Genomic DNA, 18,063 nt, shown 5'->3' with positions numbered 1-18,063 from the left:
CTCATAGCCCAGATTTAAGTATTTTATTTGTGCTTTTTAATCTGTTTAATGTTTTGAAGTGGAAAATTACTATAGAACAAATAACTCAAATATACTATCCGGTAAATGGAAGTGATCCCACATGACTCTTACACACTTGATTTGTGACCACAGTGACATTACCAGGCTTAATTGACTGATATTAGATTTGTTCCTTGATGTGAGTCAGATGGAATTGTTTTTAAATTCCTGGTCTGTTTTTATCATGAAAACAGTACAACTTCATAGAAATGTTTCTTTTAATGAATTTATACGGTAGGGAAAAAATTATATCAAATAACTTAGACATCAGGCTCAATTCAATACTTTGTCTTTCAAAACATACAAATACAATCTTTAAAAAAGCAGAAAAATGTTAAGCAAAGGTATCAGTAAGTAAAACTAAAGACATTTACTTTTCAGAAACGTACACACAAAATTCAGTTTACACCTCACTGTCACGGAGGAGCTACAAGGTTAATGGATTCACTCACAAGTCCACAACAACACGAGTGCAAAGTAAATCAATTACCTTTGTAAAAAAAAAAAGAGAGAGAGTAATTCCCATGTAATTTTCACCATTCCAGAATACCTCCCATAATCCAATAACCTACCTTATCTCTGAGTAGAACAACTGATACAGTGTTAAACTACAAGAATTTACACAATAAAGAACTTCTGTGTCCCACAAAAAAAAAAGAGCTGATGGATCGTCAAAGTGCTTAGACACGGTCGAGAATTTTACCATATCTGCGTTTTCTTCCGTGTCTTTAGAGAAGATCTGCCTTCAGTTTGTTGTACAACCACTCGCATAATTTCTGTGGGAAAATCTGCACCGAGGTCCTTCAGTTCACCAGCCGGCGTATACAGGCTCTGCATCACAGGGGATCCCGTAGTATCGACCTTGAGGTCGCTCTTTGCATAGCAACGGCGCCCGAGCTACAGTCAGCTCTCCGTCAGTGTCTCTCTGTCGACGTACGATCACTAAAATGATGAAGAGTAAGGCCACTGGACGAGGAGAGAGGAAAAACCCAGAGAGATTACAGGAAGTAATCGTCTGCACGTGTTCTAATGAGATACACACACGTATTGATATAAGGCATGATTCTTGTTTTGGTTGATTATATCTTGTTTGTGCATATAATGTATTTGCAGTGTAAGGACAAATGCATAATTTGTTTTTAAAAAATAGTTTTAAAACTTTCCACGAGGACAGATTAGTAAACTAAATGAAAGAAATCAGTGTCATGCATCGCTGACGTGCACAGAGTTATTAAGTTAATAACTCCAGCCTGGACATTTGATATCGTCTTTCAAACCTCTTCTTAAAACACATCACATGGCTTTTGCTTAAGGGTTGGTACACAAAAATGTATTGTCTTATTTGTTGTGTATTATTTAAAAAAATAGATTATGTATTTATAAAATGTTATTGTCATTACTAGAAGTAGTAGTAGTAGTATTACAGTGTGGAGTGGAAATTACTTAAAAAACAGGTGCTTTCCTTTCTGTACCGGTCTGGATTTAGGTAGAATATGGGTCAATTCTGCAAATTCAGAGGGCTTTTATTTTGTAATGCCACATCAGAATGCTCCGATATTTTGTGAAGGTCACCCTGAGGTTTTTATGACAGTTTTTAAAATTGCACACTCTTATGAAATATCTCTAAATTCAAAAGTCTGTGTTATGATTAATTCCCCTAAACATGAATAGCACCTGTAGTTACTTTTAAAGTGCATCCAATAAAGTCCTCTTCACAAATAGTTTTGAATGCGCAGCAGCGCTGCTACTTACCTCCGCCTCCAATAACCAACAGAGCAATTGTGACAGGAGCCAGTTCACAACTGTCCCCTGCTTTCCTGAAGAAGGTCTCCATGCAGTAACCTGGAGCCGAGCTGCCTTCTGGACAAAAGGCGTCACTCGGACAAAGAACTGGGTTCACGTCGGGACTCTGAGAGAAAGAGTAAAGTAGTCTAAACCTGGACTTGTCATGGGATGTGCAGATTGTGGAGGTGTGCAGCACTCACAGGACAGTAGTGGTTCTCCGGGCAGACATCGCAGCTTTCCTGACCCCAGTGGATCTGGAAGAAGCCGCTGCCGCAGATCTGACACATGGTTTGGTGCGGAGTTTTGTGCATGCCTGTCGGAAAAAAAAACAACCCATATACACTCCTGAACAGAATCTTAAGTGGGAAAATGACAAGTATTCACATTTTGTGCTGGTGGATCGTAACCAGACTGTAAGCAGAGCTTCAAAAGCAAAAAAAGAAGTAGAAACCAGAGCAAGAAACAAAAACATTGAGTAGGCAATTTATTAAAAAATTAAAAACTGCATTTAAACTCAAAGAGGCTGTTCATCAGCTGATCAAAAGTTTAAGACCATAGTCTCAAAAAGTGAAAAACAGAAGTGTCAAAAAAAACGTTCTTGTTGATAACTTAAAAAATTGTTTTGGCACGCTCGATGCAAGTGTTTCCAGGAGGCTGGTGGGAACATTTCTCCACGTGGTGAAGATGGTTTCACAAAGGGAATCCACGGTCTAGAACTTCCCTTGCCATCCATCCCCAAATATTCTCAATGGGATTTGAATCAGGGGAACATGGGTGGTCCCAAAGAGTGGCGTTATTCTGCTGGAAGAAGTCCTTCGCCAGGAAGGCATTGTGAACTGCAGCATTGTCCTGTTGAAAGACCCAGTCATCACCACACAGACGAGGGCCCTCAGTAAAGACAGATGCCCGCTCCAACATCTCCACATCACAAGCCACAGATGGGCACCCCTGCACAACCTGTAACTCCGCTGAAGGAAAAAGCTCCTCAGAAAACATCTGCATCTGTCATGCCAGTAACATTGGAAGCCATCAGGACCATCCAGGGAAAATCAGTTTTCACCAGATAGTGAAACTTTCTTCCACCTTCCAATGTCCCATGTTTGGTGCTCCCCTGCAAAGTGCAAACTGGCAAGTTTGTGGCCTTTGAAGACTTTTTTGTTGTTGTTTAAGCCATTATGTCGCAGATGCCGTCTAATGGTTATTGGGCTACAGTCAGCATCAGTTATGGCCTTAATTAATAATTAATTATAATTAAATTGACTTTTTAAACTGTTGATGATCTGATGTACAGCCTCTGTGAGTGTAAATGCAGTTTTCAATAAATTGCCTACTCTATTTTTTTTCCATCTCTTTCTCATGTTTCTTCTTTTAGCATTTTGAAGCTCTGCTTACAATCTGGTTAGGATCCACCAGCTTCAGGTTTGCGTGGTGTTGCGTGAGCTACCTGGTCGACACGGTGTGCAGTCTTTAGCGGACGTCTGCAGAGCCTCTGTTCCTCCAGGACACACCTGGCAACGTGCACAAGCAGAGGAGCTGTGGAGTGATGTCAGACAGAGTCAGATATATATATATATATATATACATATGTATATGTATAGTGCTAAACAAATGTATTAGACCACCACATAGTTGCCCTAATACATTTTTAATGTTTCAGTAACAGTTAAAACACCAGTATGTAGAAGCTCTTTAACCAAAATTATATTTAAAAAAAATAAAAAAAATAATAATAAATAAATAGTAAAGCATATTATTATTACTTCCTGATGAATGTGTCCAATTATAGTTATTTACTTCCATTCCTGAAGAGAAAATGTTGTTTTAGTGGTTGAATGTTGCTTTTGATTAATTTCTGACTTTTCATAGAAGAAGCCCAGTGAGTCTGCTCAAAGTTGAGTATAAAAAGGTGAATTTAGTTCTCTGGTCTAATAAATCTGTTAAGCAGAGTCCATAGATGGAGCCACTAAGAGCTGTTGTGTGACTGCATCGCATAATGTGATTTCATAATACTCAGTATATCGCAATATCGTGATAACATCGTGTCGTGACTTAAGTATTGTGATAACATCGTGTCATGGTGTCTCTGGCAAGTCCCACCCCGAGTAGATATAGATATAGACAAAGACATAGATAGAGGCAAAGACATAGATATCGACATACAGTAGATAAAGGTATAGACGAAGACAGACATAGATATGGATATAGACATAGATATAGAGGAAGACATAGATCTAGACATATAGATATAGACAAAGACATAGATATAGACAAAGTCCTCTAAAGTAATGGAAACCAGACTTTGTGTGTGTGCCTACACTGGCAAGCAGAAGCATGGGATATAAAAGCATGTGATGTTTTTTTGGATTAGTGATTTTTGCAACCAGAGATAGACATACAGTAGTGAGGAGTTTCACCCACACACTGTCAAAACAATGCCTTACTTGCAAAAAGTCCCTCTGACACATGGCGTGCATGACGTGGAACTCAGCTGTGATGTGAAGAAACCTGAAAGCAACAGACAACAGTTTTTTTATTGTATGAAATCAGTCAAATTATTTTGGCAGCAAGCAAACTAGGATTGATTTTGAGTGTGACGTTCTCTCACACACACACACACACCTGGTGAACAGCCTGTGCAGCTGTCAGCACCAGTGTTATTGTTGAAGGATCCAGCAGGACACGGGTGACATAATGGACTTCCGGTTAAACTGTGTAGTAGAGGTAGAAAATACATGTAAAAATAGACAATGAAGTATCAGTCAAAGTGGAAAAATTAACTTTGCCGTAATCGTACTTGGTGTAGGAACCACGGCTGCAGGGCAGACACTGCTGCTGTCCCGCAAGTGGCTGATAGAAACCTTTGGAACACGAGAGGCAGGCGCCAGGAAATAGACACAGCCCGGGGTCAGGACAGCACGCACACAGCAGGGTGTCTACAGGAGGCACAGAGAGCGAGAGACAGAGAGACAAAATGCGACCAGATGTCCTGTAATTAAGTGCTTTTGTCCATTTTTCCAGAATAACTCCAATATCTGGCAGTTATTTACAATTTGCTGCATGTTAAAATACAGTTTTAAAGGTGCCATATGTAAGAATGTGGCCAAAAACGGTTACTACACTCAAATTCAAAATACAGAGGTCTTTCAGGTTTCATTTTCTGACGTAACTGGCAACCCGAGGTTGCTCGGCAGCTGAGACTCTACTGACTGCAATGATTGGTAGACGGCGGTAGGTGGCGCCACATGCCAAAACATGATTTCAAAACATAAACATGATTTGCATTCTGCAAAAGATTTTTTTTAATGCAAATATTTTGGCTGTACTGTTGTTGTTGGTGAGTTCAGTTTGTTATATGAACATTATTCCTGAGTCTCTGTGACATATTAGGAGGATTTTATGGCCAGTTGCTTTAGATTTATTACATAATGCACCTTTAACAATTTAAAATGTAGGGAAAAAAAATTGGAAATTTGGACCAGTATGAAACAAATTTACAATAATATTTGTTTGTCTTTGTCTCTCAGTGTGCAAAAACAGGCCAAAAAATGGAAACATCTCAGCTTTCAGAAACTGCTGCAATTTTTCCCCAATAGCGCAACTCACGTAACTACAGTCATGCAAAGTGGCAACGTGTCATCAGCGATATGCTCTGTGTTAAAGGGTTAAATAGGTTATGTGCATGGAAAAGATTTCAGAATCATGGAAACCTCTGTTTCCTAGAACCTTGGAAAATAAGCTTTTTCCTCAGCCTCTCAGTTGGGGCCAAGCAGGAGCTGAGGCCACTTGCCAGAGTGCAGCCACTGAAAAGTCGTACAAATGTTGTTTCAAACCGCTGTTCATGTGATGCTGATTAAGCCTCTCGGCTCAAAGCTCCACAACAAACTTAGAATAGCAATATTTAGATCGTATGTTGCCCCGGCAACATTCCCACACTGACTACACAGGAAGTGATTCATTTTATGTCTGTCAAGACGGACAGCAACTGAAAACCAATACACAAAAATGTTCAAAAATGAATTTTTCTGTTGAACTGATCGTTCAGGAGTTTGATGGGATAAACACCCTCCCTGCACAGCTGGAGTACACCCACATACACTGTGATAGTTTTGTACGGTGGCCTGGAAGTGCAAACCATTATTGAAATGGTTCAAACACTTTTACAAATCCTGGAACACCTTCACGTTAGTCTCATGCTGGTCACTGGTTTCATGTTTTTTGTTTTCAAAGATGTAAATTTGTTTCAACCTCTTCATTTGTTTTTTGGGATGTGTAAAAGTGTTTCACATTCTGTAATGATGGTTTGCCACTTCGATGCCACTTCCAGGCCACCGTAGTTTTGGCTCGACAGACACAGGGACATTTTTTAGCACGGCAAAGAAAAGGATTGTTTACTTTTTGTGCCGTTTCTGTGTTTGTGGACAGAGTCACTGAACAAAATGAAAATGTTTCCATGATCAAACAAAGTTGCAACTGTCTGCAGCTCTGAACTGAGAGAGGGTCTTGTTTCAGTCTGGCCCCCCCCCCCCAAAAAAAAGGCCCTAGAAACGCCTCTGTCAATAATCCATCCCCCCCCCCCTCCCCATATAAAAGTCAGATGACACGCTCGTTGACTCACTGTTGTCGTATTGCGATCCTGGCGCACAAGGCTGACAAGTAGTAGTGTTGAATGCAAAGCAGCTCGGGGTCGTGCTGCTGAGAATCACGGGGGTGAGAGTCAGACTGGTCACATTCTCGATGAACGCGGTGGTGTTCATCACAGCGGGGGGAAGTGTGCTCTGACTCCTCACCAGGCCTGGAAGAGAGGTACACTGACAGTTTAGAGTCTGACAGTCTGTGACAGTGGACACACGTGTTGTAATATTTAAGTATTCATGTATTGTGTGATTAAAAACCCAACAAAAGATTTTCACCCTTAGTGCTCACACGGCACACTACACAACTCCTTATGTTATAAAAAAACATATAAAATTAATTTATTAATTTAAGACAAAAACTAAGCGCACTTTCACTACAATTTCAGTTAGTTTTTATCAACACAGTTAGTTATCATTATAACTCTAGTTTTTTTCTAGTGTTTTTTTATTTTCATATCAGCTAGCTAAAATGTTTCTTTCAATTTTAGTTTTCGCTATTTTGTTAGTTTGCCGATAACTATAATAACCTCATGTGCAACAATTTGATTTGCTGAGAATGTACAGTAATTTCGACAAAAGGGATGATTGGAATCACGGGGTCAGCCTGAGCGGTGCAAACATATGTCTCTATACCGCCATTTATATGTTAATGTGATTTATTTCAGTACATAAATTAATCTCATTTGAACGATCTAACTAGTTGTCTTCTCATCAAGTAGGAGGGTGTTGCTGGCTTTTAGGAAAGCCAAGAAGCTGCGATGGCTCCTTATCCAAGTACACGACCTGCGAAACAGAAGTCCTTCTTGATTTTAAAAAATGTTTTCCCTGCTAAAAACCTTATAATAGTTGTGCATTTTAGCACAACCCCAAAACACATGACAGTGGTTGTGGCTCTGCAGAGCCAGAGGTTCTCCAGCATGAAGTCTGACTCTTTTCAAACTCACATGACCTGCGGGCCACTGGGTGTCTTTTCTTCTTGAACGTGTTAAACTAATTTGAACCTGTAGTAATTCTAATTATACCCAGAATATTACTTTATTGACATTGGTGTGCTACCCTGAAGCTAAAAACAAGTTAGAAAAAAGAAACGGTAAAAAAAACAACATTACTGTAATATTATCTCGTCATGACCACACTACTACCATTGTTTATGCATATACATATATAAAATTCACACCTGTCTCTCTGTGTTGTTGTGAAATCTTTAGGTCACGCCCCAAAAAATCACACACACACACACACACGCACGCACACACACACACACAACACACACACACACACACACGTGAAGAACACAGCATACATTGTGGTTGTAATCACATTAGCCGTGTATTAAGTGCTTTCCTGAGTACGAGCCATCCTGTTCATGAAATGTAATTAGTCAGAGAGGAGAGGAGAGGAGAGGAGAGGAGAGGAGAGGGGGGTCATGTGATTCCACTGGTTCCGTCTCCTCTGGTTTGGTTCTCATCATGCATGTTGTCATACTGACACTGAACCTGAATCACATATACACCCTCCCTGGCCTGTATGGAGATTAGATTATATACTGTATTATACACACATTTACTTACGTTGCTGTAATTGAGTAGGTTTTTTGGTGTACTTGTACTTTTAAAAATGTTGTAATTTGACTTTTACTTAAGTATGTTTATGTTTATGGAAGTTACACAGTAAAACAATGTTGGCCTGATTTGAAGAAAACACATTTAGGCAGGGATTGATGAGAACATCATGTGCTTATGTATTTTATTTTGCCAGCACTTTAATTTGTAAAGGTTCGCTCTTAATTAAAAACAATTCATGAGAGATTTTTCCCCTTGTCCTTTCTGCACAACACTTGAAAGAACCCCAGTAAATTTTAAACAAGCTACTTTAACTTTTTTTTTTTTACTTTAACTTATTACATTTTTAGACCAGTACTTTTATTATTATTTTGCCCACTTGGTCAAATGAAGAATAAACTTAAAATAACAATGATGCTGCTGTGTTTTGTTTAATTCACATTCTATTACAGAGTGTTTCAGATTTTTTCAGATCTTTTACTCATCAAACTTGACTGAAACACAGTCAGTATGTGTCAATTTTGTTAATTCTTTCCGACCCAACTTGTTGCGGGAATGAGACATGTACATCAGATACACGGTCTGATGACCGAATAACACATTTAACTCTGGAAATTAGTTTGTTTGTTTTTTTTAGTATTTTTTTTGTATTTTTTGGGGTGAAGTGGCCCTTTAAATAAAATGGTATCAAAATAGTGGTACTTTTCCTTGAGTAGAATATTTCAGTACTCTTTCCACTTCTGCGTAGTACAATACATGCATTTACAATGCATTTACAGTGTTGTGTACTTTTGTTTTCAAAGCCGAAAAAGTCGCTTGGTAATGAATCATCTGCTTGTTATGAAAGCCTCTGTAATAATAAAGCTCACAGTGTGTGCAGTTATAGAAGAGATTAGTACTCACCTATGAAACATGCGGCAGCTATGACAGGCAGAAGCTTATTCCTCCACTCCATCCTCCACATTTGCTCGAGCATGACAAACCAAACAGTGTCAGTCTACAGCAGCATCTCATCCCTGACTCTTGTCTCTGTCACTACAGTGAACGTCTGCGCAGCACTGGGTTTTTTTTTTATTTTACTGCTCCCATCAGTGTCATATGACAAAATACAACATCATGTGATTTTGCTTTGGAGGAAAAAAAAAAAAAAAACCGGGGGCAGATCTGAGCGCTTGTCATTACGCTCAACAGCCAGCAGGAGCGCTACTGCACCTTGTATAGTGGACATGATCTGACATGTCTGCAGTTTGAAAATGTTATATATTGTTTAAAAACAAGTTTATGATTACTATTGATTCACTGATAATGTGTATTTTAAAGGGTCATATGACACTATACTCAGTGTTCTTACACAGTGGCGTGCACAGACTTTTTGAAGGGCAGGGGTCTAAAAGAAAAAAAAAAGGGCATGCGTTTTTGCCTCCCAAGAGGGCACTTTAGCACGTTTTGGGTCCAAAGAGGGCAGTTTATCATGTTTTCACCAGCCATGGGGGGGCAGTTTAGTGTGTTTTGCCAACCAAGAAAGCACTTTAGCACACAATTTGGCTCCCAAGAAGGCCAAAATGTGTGCATATTTTTTAATGCAAATATTTTGTCTGTACTGTTGTTGTTGGTGAGTTCAGTTTGTTATATGAACATTGTTCCTGAGTCTCTGTGACATATTAGGAGGATTTTATGGCCAGTTGCTTTAGATTTATTATATAATGCACCTTTAACCTAACTTTTTTTTTAAATGTCCCCATAATGTGACTGTGTAAACAGATTTATGTCCCCACAACATAAGGAATACTAAATAAATGCCAGCATAAAGACCAGGTTTTGGTTTCCATGAGGTCCTGACAAGAGTAATGTTTATGCCATAAAAGACAACACAGAGAGAGAGGGGAAATGAAAATGGCAAAGCACTAGTAAAGATGATAGAAAATACAGGTAGATGTATACTACTGATGATATCAACAATGTATTTATTATTACAGTTATCATTTTTTATCAGTTTCCTCCGTTTTTACACACACTGAGCACAGTTCCTTTGGTCTCATTTAAATATCATAGCTTTTAAATCTTTCAACACACATACATTGGACACACTTTGTTCACCCCCAAACACTGTGACCATCAAAACCCCTGATCAACAATTAGATCATCGATTAAATGCCATTTTGAGACAAAAAAAATCTTATCAGAATTATGTGCAATGTTCAGTTTTGTGTGTAAAAAAATGGGGGAAACTGTTATTTACTGTTAAAAATTATCTACAGTAAAATCACAAGAGCAGTTTAACGTATGTTTCCCGCACCTAAAATTTGTACATATGTAATATAACAGTCATTTCCATAACATTTTAATATTTTTGGAGAGGTAAACCAGCCACTTCCAACACTTTGTTCTGGAGCATCCTGTTTTCTAAGAAGCCTCCTGGTCCTGGATATGACGCTCTAAACTCCACTGCAGCTCCTTCCAGCTTTTCTTCGTGTTTGTCTGGTAAAACAAGAAATAGTGAGATGAATAGATGTATATAATAATAATCACAATGTTTCCTGAGACTCAAATAGAAAAAACCATCCAAAAACACAAAGTAAAAGTTGCGAGAAACAAAAATAAGAAAAGTACAGATAGGTGAATTTTGTACTCAAGTACAGTCACAAAGTATTTGTACTTTGTTACACAGTGTTGCAGTGTAGGTAAGGTACCTCTTGTACAGGAGTTGTTTTTGAGATGTGCCGAATGTTTGTGGCTTTGCTTCGGTCAACGTCTTTCAGTCTTTGCCTCTCCTGCCGTAACTCCTCGTGCTGCTTCCTGAGGGCCAGGATCTTCTCGCTTGGCATGGTGTACTGCTTATTTTTGCTTTTCATGGATTTCTCCTCCTCCCTCCTGCAACATGCCCAAAAAATAGGATTACTATCTGTGGGGTGCATTTGTGCATTTTTGCATGTTGGTTCTTCTTCCTCTGGCATCATTTTCCCTCTGCCTCAAACATTTCTTCCTAACCTGGTGATGGCAGCTTGTGCCATCTCTTTCCAGTAGAGGTCGTTGTTCTCCATGCGCTCCAAATGCAGACGCTTCTTGGTCTCCTTCACCTCCAGGATTTGCTTGCGTTTCTCATGCACCTCCGCGTCCTGGATCACCTTCAGGCGAGACAGTCGCTCCTTCAGCTCAGCCATGGACATCTCTCCCAGCAGCTGATGTCCGGCAGTCTGGCATGGAGCAACAGTTTGAGAGACAGTATTAGAAAAGCACGTGTGAAATGTAAGGCACCCTCCTTTCCTTTTGACTCACCTCAGTTTCATCAAAATAGTTTATTCTAATGTGAGGCATCGCCTCCATGATGCGGATTTCGCGGATGATTTCAAATCTTCTGCTCATCTCGGCCTGTGCGTCCTCCAGTGCTTGTTGAAGGAGCTCTTGAGTTTGCCCCGAGACTTCTTTCACTGTGAGATTGGCATGAAACGACAGGAAAGACAATCAGGAAAAAGAAAATACTAGCCTACTGTTGATTGCCACACCTGCTCAGACTGTGACAAGTGTAATGCAGCTTTCTAATATACAGTACGTTTTAAAATTCATGCACAACAATAATAACTAGGGGTCCGTGCTGTCATGGGTGCCCCACACAAGTCGGGCCAAGATGGACGCCAAATTCACAATGGCCGACTTCCTGTTGAGGAGAGGTCATGGTCCCAATAGAATTTTTTGTTCATCCTGGGCTGAACCACATACCCATCAAATTTTGTGAACTAATTTTCAGCCTGTTCCATATGAGATTGACCTGAGGGGTAGCGCCACCTACTGAGCCATTTTACATTGTTTTTTTTGCACTTCCATTATTTTATCAATTTTTTTCACCAGTTATGATTTGCGTGCCAATCTTTGTCCATTTTCATGTACCGTTAGGGGTCAAATTAGAGATTCTTGAATAAAATAATAGGACGTACCTATACTTTGTTTGAATTTCTGTATCTTCTCTTTGGCTGCTTTTGAGTTCTTGTGTCCCTCTGCCACTTGTTGCACTAAGTCTCGAATTTCTTTTTCCTCCTGCAGCCTCTTGTCTGCATATTTCCTCATCATCTCGGCTGTCTGACAAAGCACAACAAAGCAAAGCCGTAACAAAAACACATTTACCATGCATAATTGCAAATTACAAAGTCTGGTCTGCAGAGAGAACAAACATATATACGCCGTACTGTGACTTAATGTACAGTGTAATCCTCTGTAAACTAACAATAGGGTATTTCTCACACCTCTTCTTTCATCAGCTGAGCAGACTTCTGGTTACGCTCCATGACGAGAGCGCGAGCACGGACCGCAGCGTCATAGCTGATGTGTCCCTCCAGGCGCCTGCACTCGATCCTCTCCAGCTCATCCTGGAGGTCCTTCTCGCGCATCTCCTTCTGCCACTGGTAGAAAGACGAGGCCTCGAGTGCCCCTTTGGCCAAATGCTCCAGTCTGTGTCACATGTAAATATTTAGTTCAAAAACATGCAGAATGTAACCTAAAAAGCCTCACTTCCCCTCTCAGAAATGTCTTGACCCACAAAAATATGTCAAGGGAGGTTAAGACTGAGACGGAAGCCTACCTCTGCAGTTCCTTCTCCCTCAGACGGTTTCGTAGCGCCTCCTGCCTCAGTGCAGCTGCACTGTTGAGCTTGACAGGACAGCTGCTGGTCTAACGGCATCAGAAAAACACACACGTTAACGTGATGGACGGAAAATAGAGATATAGTCAGACCTCACCTTACTACTGGGAGGAAGTCCCGAGGAGTAGAATTGGAACTTGTGCTTTGAAGCCAGCTCTTCTTGTATCTGCGACATCACTTGCTGTAGAGAAGACACAGCCGATCAGAATAAAAATAAATGCTGCACGTGCGAGGGCTTAAAAATGCAAGGTAAAAGCAACATATCACAGAAAAACAGGCCTTACCACGGTGCGTTCAGACTTCTGTGGATTTCCGACTCGGAACAGTTTTGTGTTCGCCTCGTACATCAGCTCCTTTGGTAAAAGACAGATTGCCATTACGGTGGAATGTATAATGTTAAAATACATCAAATCAGCACATAAAATGTGTTGTTAATAACATTAGATATATTGTTTTGAAACTAAATTTGAATGTTTTAACTGGATTTTTTAAATATAGTACTTTTTGCTCAGGTGCATTTATATAGTTGGTGAAATTGCCGATTGGTTGTGCTGGAAAACAAGGATACAAGACACACATAAGCAGCCTAAATGCTCCGTGTTCTAAGGGTTAACATGGTTTTCTGTTGTAGTATAGCGGCCGTTTTGTGTGTAAACGCACACATTGTGTACCTCCGTTCTTTGATGGTTCTTTTGTTTCATCTCCTCTATTATTCTCGCCTCCTTCGGGGCTTGGTATGTGCTTTGTGGAACCTTAAACAAAAAGAAAAAAAGGATTCTCTGCATTATGACCCAGCTCTACATTCCCCCTTAAGGATATAGTGTAGGTTTAGACAGTAATGTAAACTCACCGGTTTGCTCTTTTCCTGCAGTGGGATGAGTTCAGGCATAGGTAGAGGTCGTGCTTTTGGTTTGGTGAGAGAGAACTCCTGGGGCTTGGTGATTTTGACTGGAGGTTTTTTGACTCGACTCATACAAGACATTCTGACTGCAAGATGGTCCACGAGAATATGAATATCAGCGTGCCGTCTAAAAGACAAACAGACATTTGTCTTAATATGAAATGTGTTAGTCAGAGATGGAATGTCTTACTGTCTTACTTCAGCAGAGGAACAATCCAGTGTTTCTCCACATAGCTGGCGTCGTAGATTTTATTCCACTCCTCTTGTATCCACGTGGTGAGGTTTGTGGAGAAGAAATTCAGGAACTGCAACAACAGTGACACAGCGGAGCTCTGATTGATGTTTGTTTACAACACACAGTGACAGAGTGAGACGCGTGCTCATTCAAACGTCACTTACCGTGTACATCTTCTTGGCGTCCAGAGATTTGATGATGTCGCTAAAGCACTGAAATCCAATGTCGTTCAGGACAAACGTGGCGAGGTAACAGATAACTGGAGATATTTGAAATGGGAGGGATGAAAGTGTTGTTTTAACTCAGTCTGACAGAAATCAAAAAAAAATTCTGATTCATTCTTCATGACTGACTGACCCACAAACTGGCTGCGATCACGTCTGGATATCCATGTGAAATTCTGGCCGTAGAAGACGTCCACAACGGCGTCCAGTACCTTTTTGTACTCGGAACATCCAACGATGACATCGAGTATGAACGTCTTATCCTGAGCATCCACGTTCTGCAACAAATAACACACGTTTAAGTGTTGTATTCATCTCTCACATAAACTAAAAGTGACTTTTTTCCTTTCTGTTTTGCTACTTATATCTGTCATAATGACTGTGAAGCAAGGTTATAATAGTTTATTTTGTTTTTGTATAATTGTTTTGTTATATGTATTTGCCAGGTGCAATATGCAAAAATATTGAGTCATAAAACCCAGCAAAAGATGCCATTTTAAAAGTGAATTAGGACAAATGAACAACCTCGCAGTGTTTGATATGACAGTCAGTGCGTTCACATGCATGTTAAAAGTCCGATTTTAGTCAGACTAAGACAATAATTTGGTTTTCTTAATGTCATGCTTTTTCCTTGTGTGCATGTGTCTGAATGCTGAGCATGAGCTGGGTTGCAGGTGTGCATGTTTGAGTGAAGAGGCGAATCCTGCGAGCTGATTGGTCCAGCACAGGAGGAATCTGAATAAGAGGCTTGAACATCCCTGCTGCAGTGGACATCCTCAAACCTCTGCCAGCAGACATTTTGTATAAGGTGCTGTTTGGAAAGCAGCACATGCTGAAAATGACCGCAACATTTTGTCCCCTTTAGCTTCAAACAAGGTTTGGAGGAAAAAAAATGTGAATTTTTAGAGTCACTTTTAGCACATTTACAACAATTTTTGTTAACTTGGACATTTGTCTGATGCTAAATATAAATCGAAGTGTTAAATCTTTCAGGTAAAACTAAATATTTTTTGCTAATGTGCAAATTCACACTGCCAGTAACTGGAACTACCAAAATAAAAGCTCAACAAGGTCAGGCTGTGTTTATAGCATCAAATACGGAATTAAAACCACCTTAGTGGGGGAAATGAACACTTGAACATGCATTATTGTGATGACTACCTGAAATAACAAGAAACCTGAAATTAGTCATTTTCAAAATGTGGTTTGTGTATTAAGATGTGATGTATTTAGTTTGGCAGCAACGTTTATCAAACTATTATTGCGTCATATTACACAACCCACGTTTTTGATTTCTAAATGACTAATTTCTTGTGTGAAATGATCTTGAAACTGTGTTCCGGGACACAGAAAAATATATATTTTTTTTCCTCTGCTGCAGTGTTCTGGCGTAAAACGGATGGAGCAAGAACACTTGTAAACATGTTTCTTTTGGTAGTCGTCACAAATGTATGTTCAAGTGTCCCTTTCCTCCTTCTTGGGAGTTGGGAAGAGGGAGTCTGATTATTCATGTTGCGATCTGGCTTTTCCCCTAGGCCTGGTCGTAACACATAAACAAGTTCAAATGGAGCTAGTCTTAGTCGGACTAACATACCTGGACAATGTGATTCATAGTCCAATTACTCATCGTGTATACACATACTCTGACTCTATTTCAGTTAAAGGTGCCATATGTAAGAATGTGGCCAAAAACGGTTACTACATTCAAATTCAAAATACCGAGGTCTTTTAGGTTTCGTTTTCTGACGTAACTGGCAACCCGTGGTTGCTCGGCAGCTGAGACTCTACTGACTGCAATGATTGGTAGACGGCGGTAGGTGGCGCCACATGCCAAAACATGATTTCAAAACATAAACATGATTTGCAGTCTGCAAAATATTTTATTTAATGCAAATATTTTGGCTGTACTGTTGTTGTTGGTGAGTTCAGTTTGTTATATGAACGTTATTCCTGAGTGTGACATATTAGGAGGATTTTATGTCCAGTTGCTTTAGATGTATTACATAATGCACCTTTAACGGAAACGTTTTGATTTAAATGTTTTTTTTCAATTATGATAACCTTACTAAAACAATGACATTATAAAATGACCTACCTGCAGGTCTTCTGAGGCATTTTTAATGAAGTCATCCAAACACTGTTTGCTCGTGCTGAACTTATCAAGCAACGCAATGGCTGTCTTGATAAGTGATTGTTGTTCTTGATGTTTTAAGGCAGCAGACATCCATAATGTAGCAGCACTGCTCTCCTTTGCCTCCTCTCCATTTGACACATACCTCAGTGTCATTTTATGATATCAGTATCTACAGAAAATATTAAGTTTTGTTGAATTGTCTTTTACAGCAGTTGCATTACTGCTCTCCTTCTGGACTCTTAGTCTCTCTCCTCTTTCCTCGGCCTCCTCCTCTTCTTCTCCTCCTTCCTTTCGTTTCAAAAGTTCCTTCAAAATGTTCTTCCACCCATTTGTTCCCTTTCTCTGTCCCTGTTTTTCAATAAAGTTGGGTCAATCCACTATCCATCCGCACTGACTTTGATGTTTGGTGATGACAGAATTAAGAGAGATTCACTAACAGCTTGTTTTCGACGCCGTTGCCATGTTCATTCGTTGCTAGGCAATACTGGTGGTAAACATACATGCATCGCAGCTCGAAAACACCCATTTTAACTCCTCCCAAGTGCAGCAACGTCAACAACAGTGAATTATAGTTATGCTTTCTGTTGTCATCGTGCTGTTTTTAATAAAACACTTTTAAAAAACATCAATGATTTGAAATGAACACCGATCCTTTGTTTTGTTTCCCCCCCCCAACAAAAAATGATGACGTATCGCATAGGAACGTCTACGCGAGACAGACGCTGCGTTCACGCGCCGTCGGAAACGCTGCAACACTAAACGCTGCGTGTACACAAATTGTCTAGTTGTCTTTATCATTTTGAGAGAACTTTACAAGTGAATGGTAATTTAAACAATAAGCATTCACCTTGAACTTTGTGTAAAACCATGACAAACTTGAATTATCACAATGTAATAAATTGTTGGTTGTTTATATGGCTCTAAGTATTATTATTATACATTTTTATAAGCGTAGCTAGATAGGTAGACAATTTAGCCCTTGCCAAAAGTACATTTAAAATGCTATTGTATGGCCACGAAACCTAACAGTTATATAAGGAAATACTACAAAACTCACGTATCTGTACTTTACTTTGTAATTCATATTTCAAGTAACTTTTACTCCACCACATTTCCAAATTAATGTGTTCTTTTACTCCACTATATTTCCCCGAACTATCTTTCTTAGTTGTTTACGACCAAAACAAATCAGAATAAGAAGAGTTGGTAATGGTTTTATATATTTATAGTTTCTAGTGTTGATGAGCTTGATGATCTTCTTCGGTGGGAATACAGTTACTTTACAGTAGTACAGCAAATTATATACTTTCAAGACTTTTACTTAAGCAATATTATCAAAAAGTGACTTCAACTTCTCCCAAACTAATTTCTGGTAAGATGCTTTTACTCTTTTAGGTACTTTATACAAGACTGAGTGTATTCACTTTCTGTTCACTAAATATTACACACTCTTCTGGCTCTTTAATGGTCTGTTTTGTGGGATCTCCGGTGGAATCTCGGTTGGACGTACAGTAATTATGAGCCGCACGTGAAGGCATCACTGCCTGGGAAAATGGGAGGTGAGTGTTTTGTCAACGTGACTGTCATCGAGTGAACGCTCCGGGGGCAGAGAAAAGCCGAGCCTTCGCTCCTCCTCCTCCACTTTACGTCGTCGGGACCTGGGGAAGTGGCCGGACGGGGGAGACAGTCAGGCAGCCGAGCCCAGGATTCTGGGGGGGAACGATGGGAATACAAGTCACAGTGTTTGTACTCCTCCTCTGTGCAGTGCTTCCACACAGGTACCAGAACGTACAGGACAAGTCGTCGCATTGTGTGTGTTTGTCCGTTTCTCTGTAGTGGAAGCCCGCAGCAGCAGCGCGAGCTAGCTTAGCAGACTCCCGCTGGCAGTGCCAGAC

At 39.9% G+C, this 18,063-nt stretch overlaps 1 protein-coding gene across 1 annotated transcript; it reads right to left on the bottom strand.

The window, feature by feature from the left end:
* Positions 1-868: 868 nt before the first annotated feature.
* cfap99 (cilia and flagella associated protein 99) lies at positions 869-16,321 on the bottom strand (the record flags this gene model as incomplete). Its single annotated transcript, XM_083906812.1, has 22 exons — positions 869-1,026; positions 1,813-1,969; positions 2,046-2,158; positions 3,290-3,353; positions 4,287-4,350; positions 4,640-4,778; positions 6,461-6,637; positions 8,581-8,623; positions 10,732-10,912; positions 11,030-11,235; positions 11,318-11,469; positions 11,974-12,115; positions 12,280-12,484; positions 12,615-12,703; positions 12,772-12,855; positions 12,959-13,027; positions 13,346-13,426; positions 13,525-13,702; positions 13,774-13,880; positions 13,975-14,069; positions 14,168-14,312; positions 16,130-16,321. 22 exons carry the CDS (start codon positions 16,319-16,321, stop codon positions 869-871), a joined length of 2,841 nt encoding a protein of 946 aa, XP_083762938.1.
* Positions 16,322-18,063: the final 1,742 nt, after the last annotated feature.

Source organism: Microchirus variegatus (assembly GCF_963457635.1).
Source record: "Microchirus variegatus genome assembly, chromosome: 2".
Classification (NCBI taxonomy): Eukaryota; Metazoa; Chordata; class Actinopteri; order Pleuronectiformes; family Soleidae; genus Microchirus; species Microchirus variegatus.
This window is presented reverse-complemented; position numbering and strand designations above follow the sequence as displayed.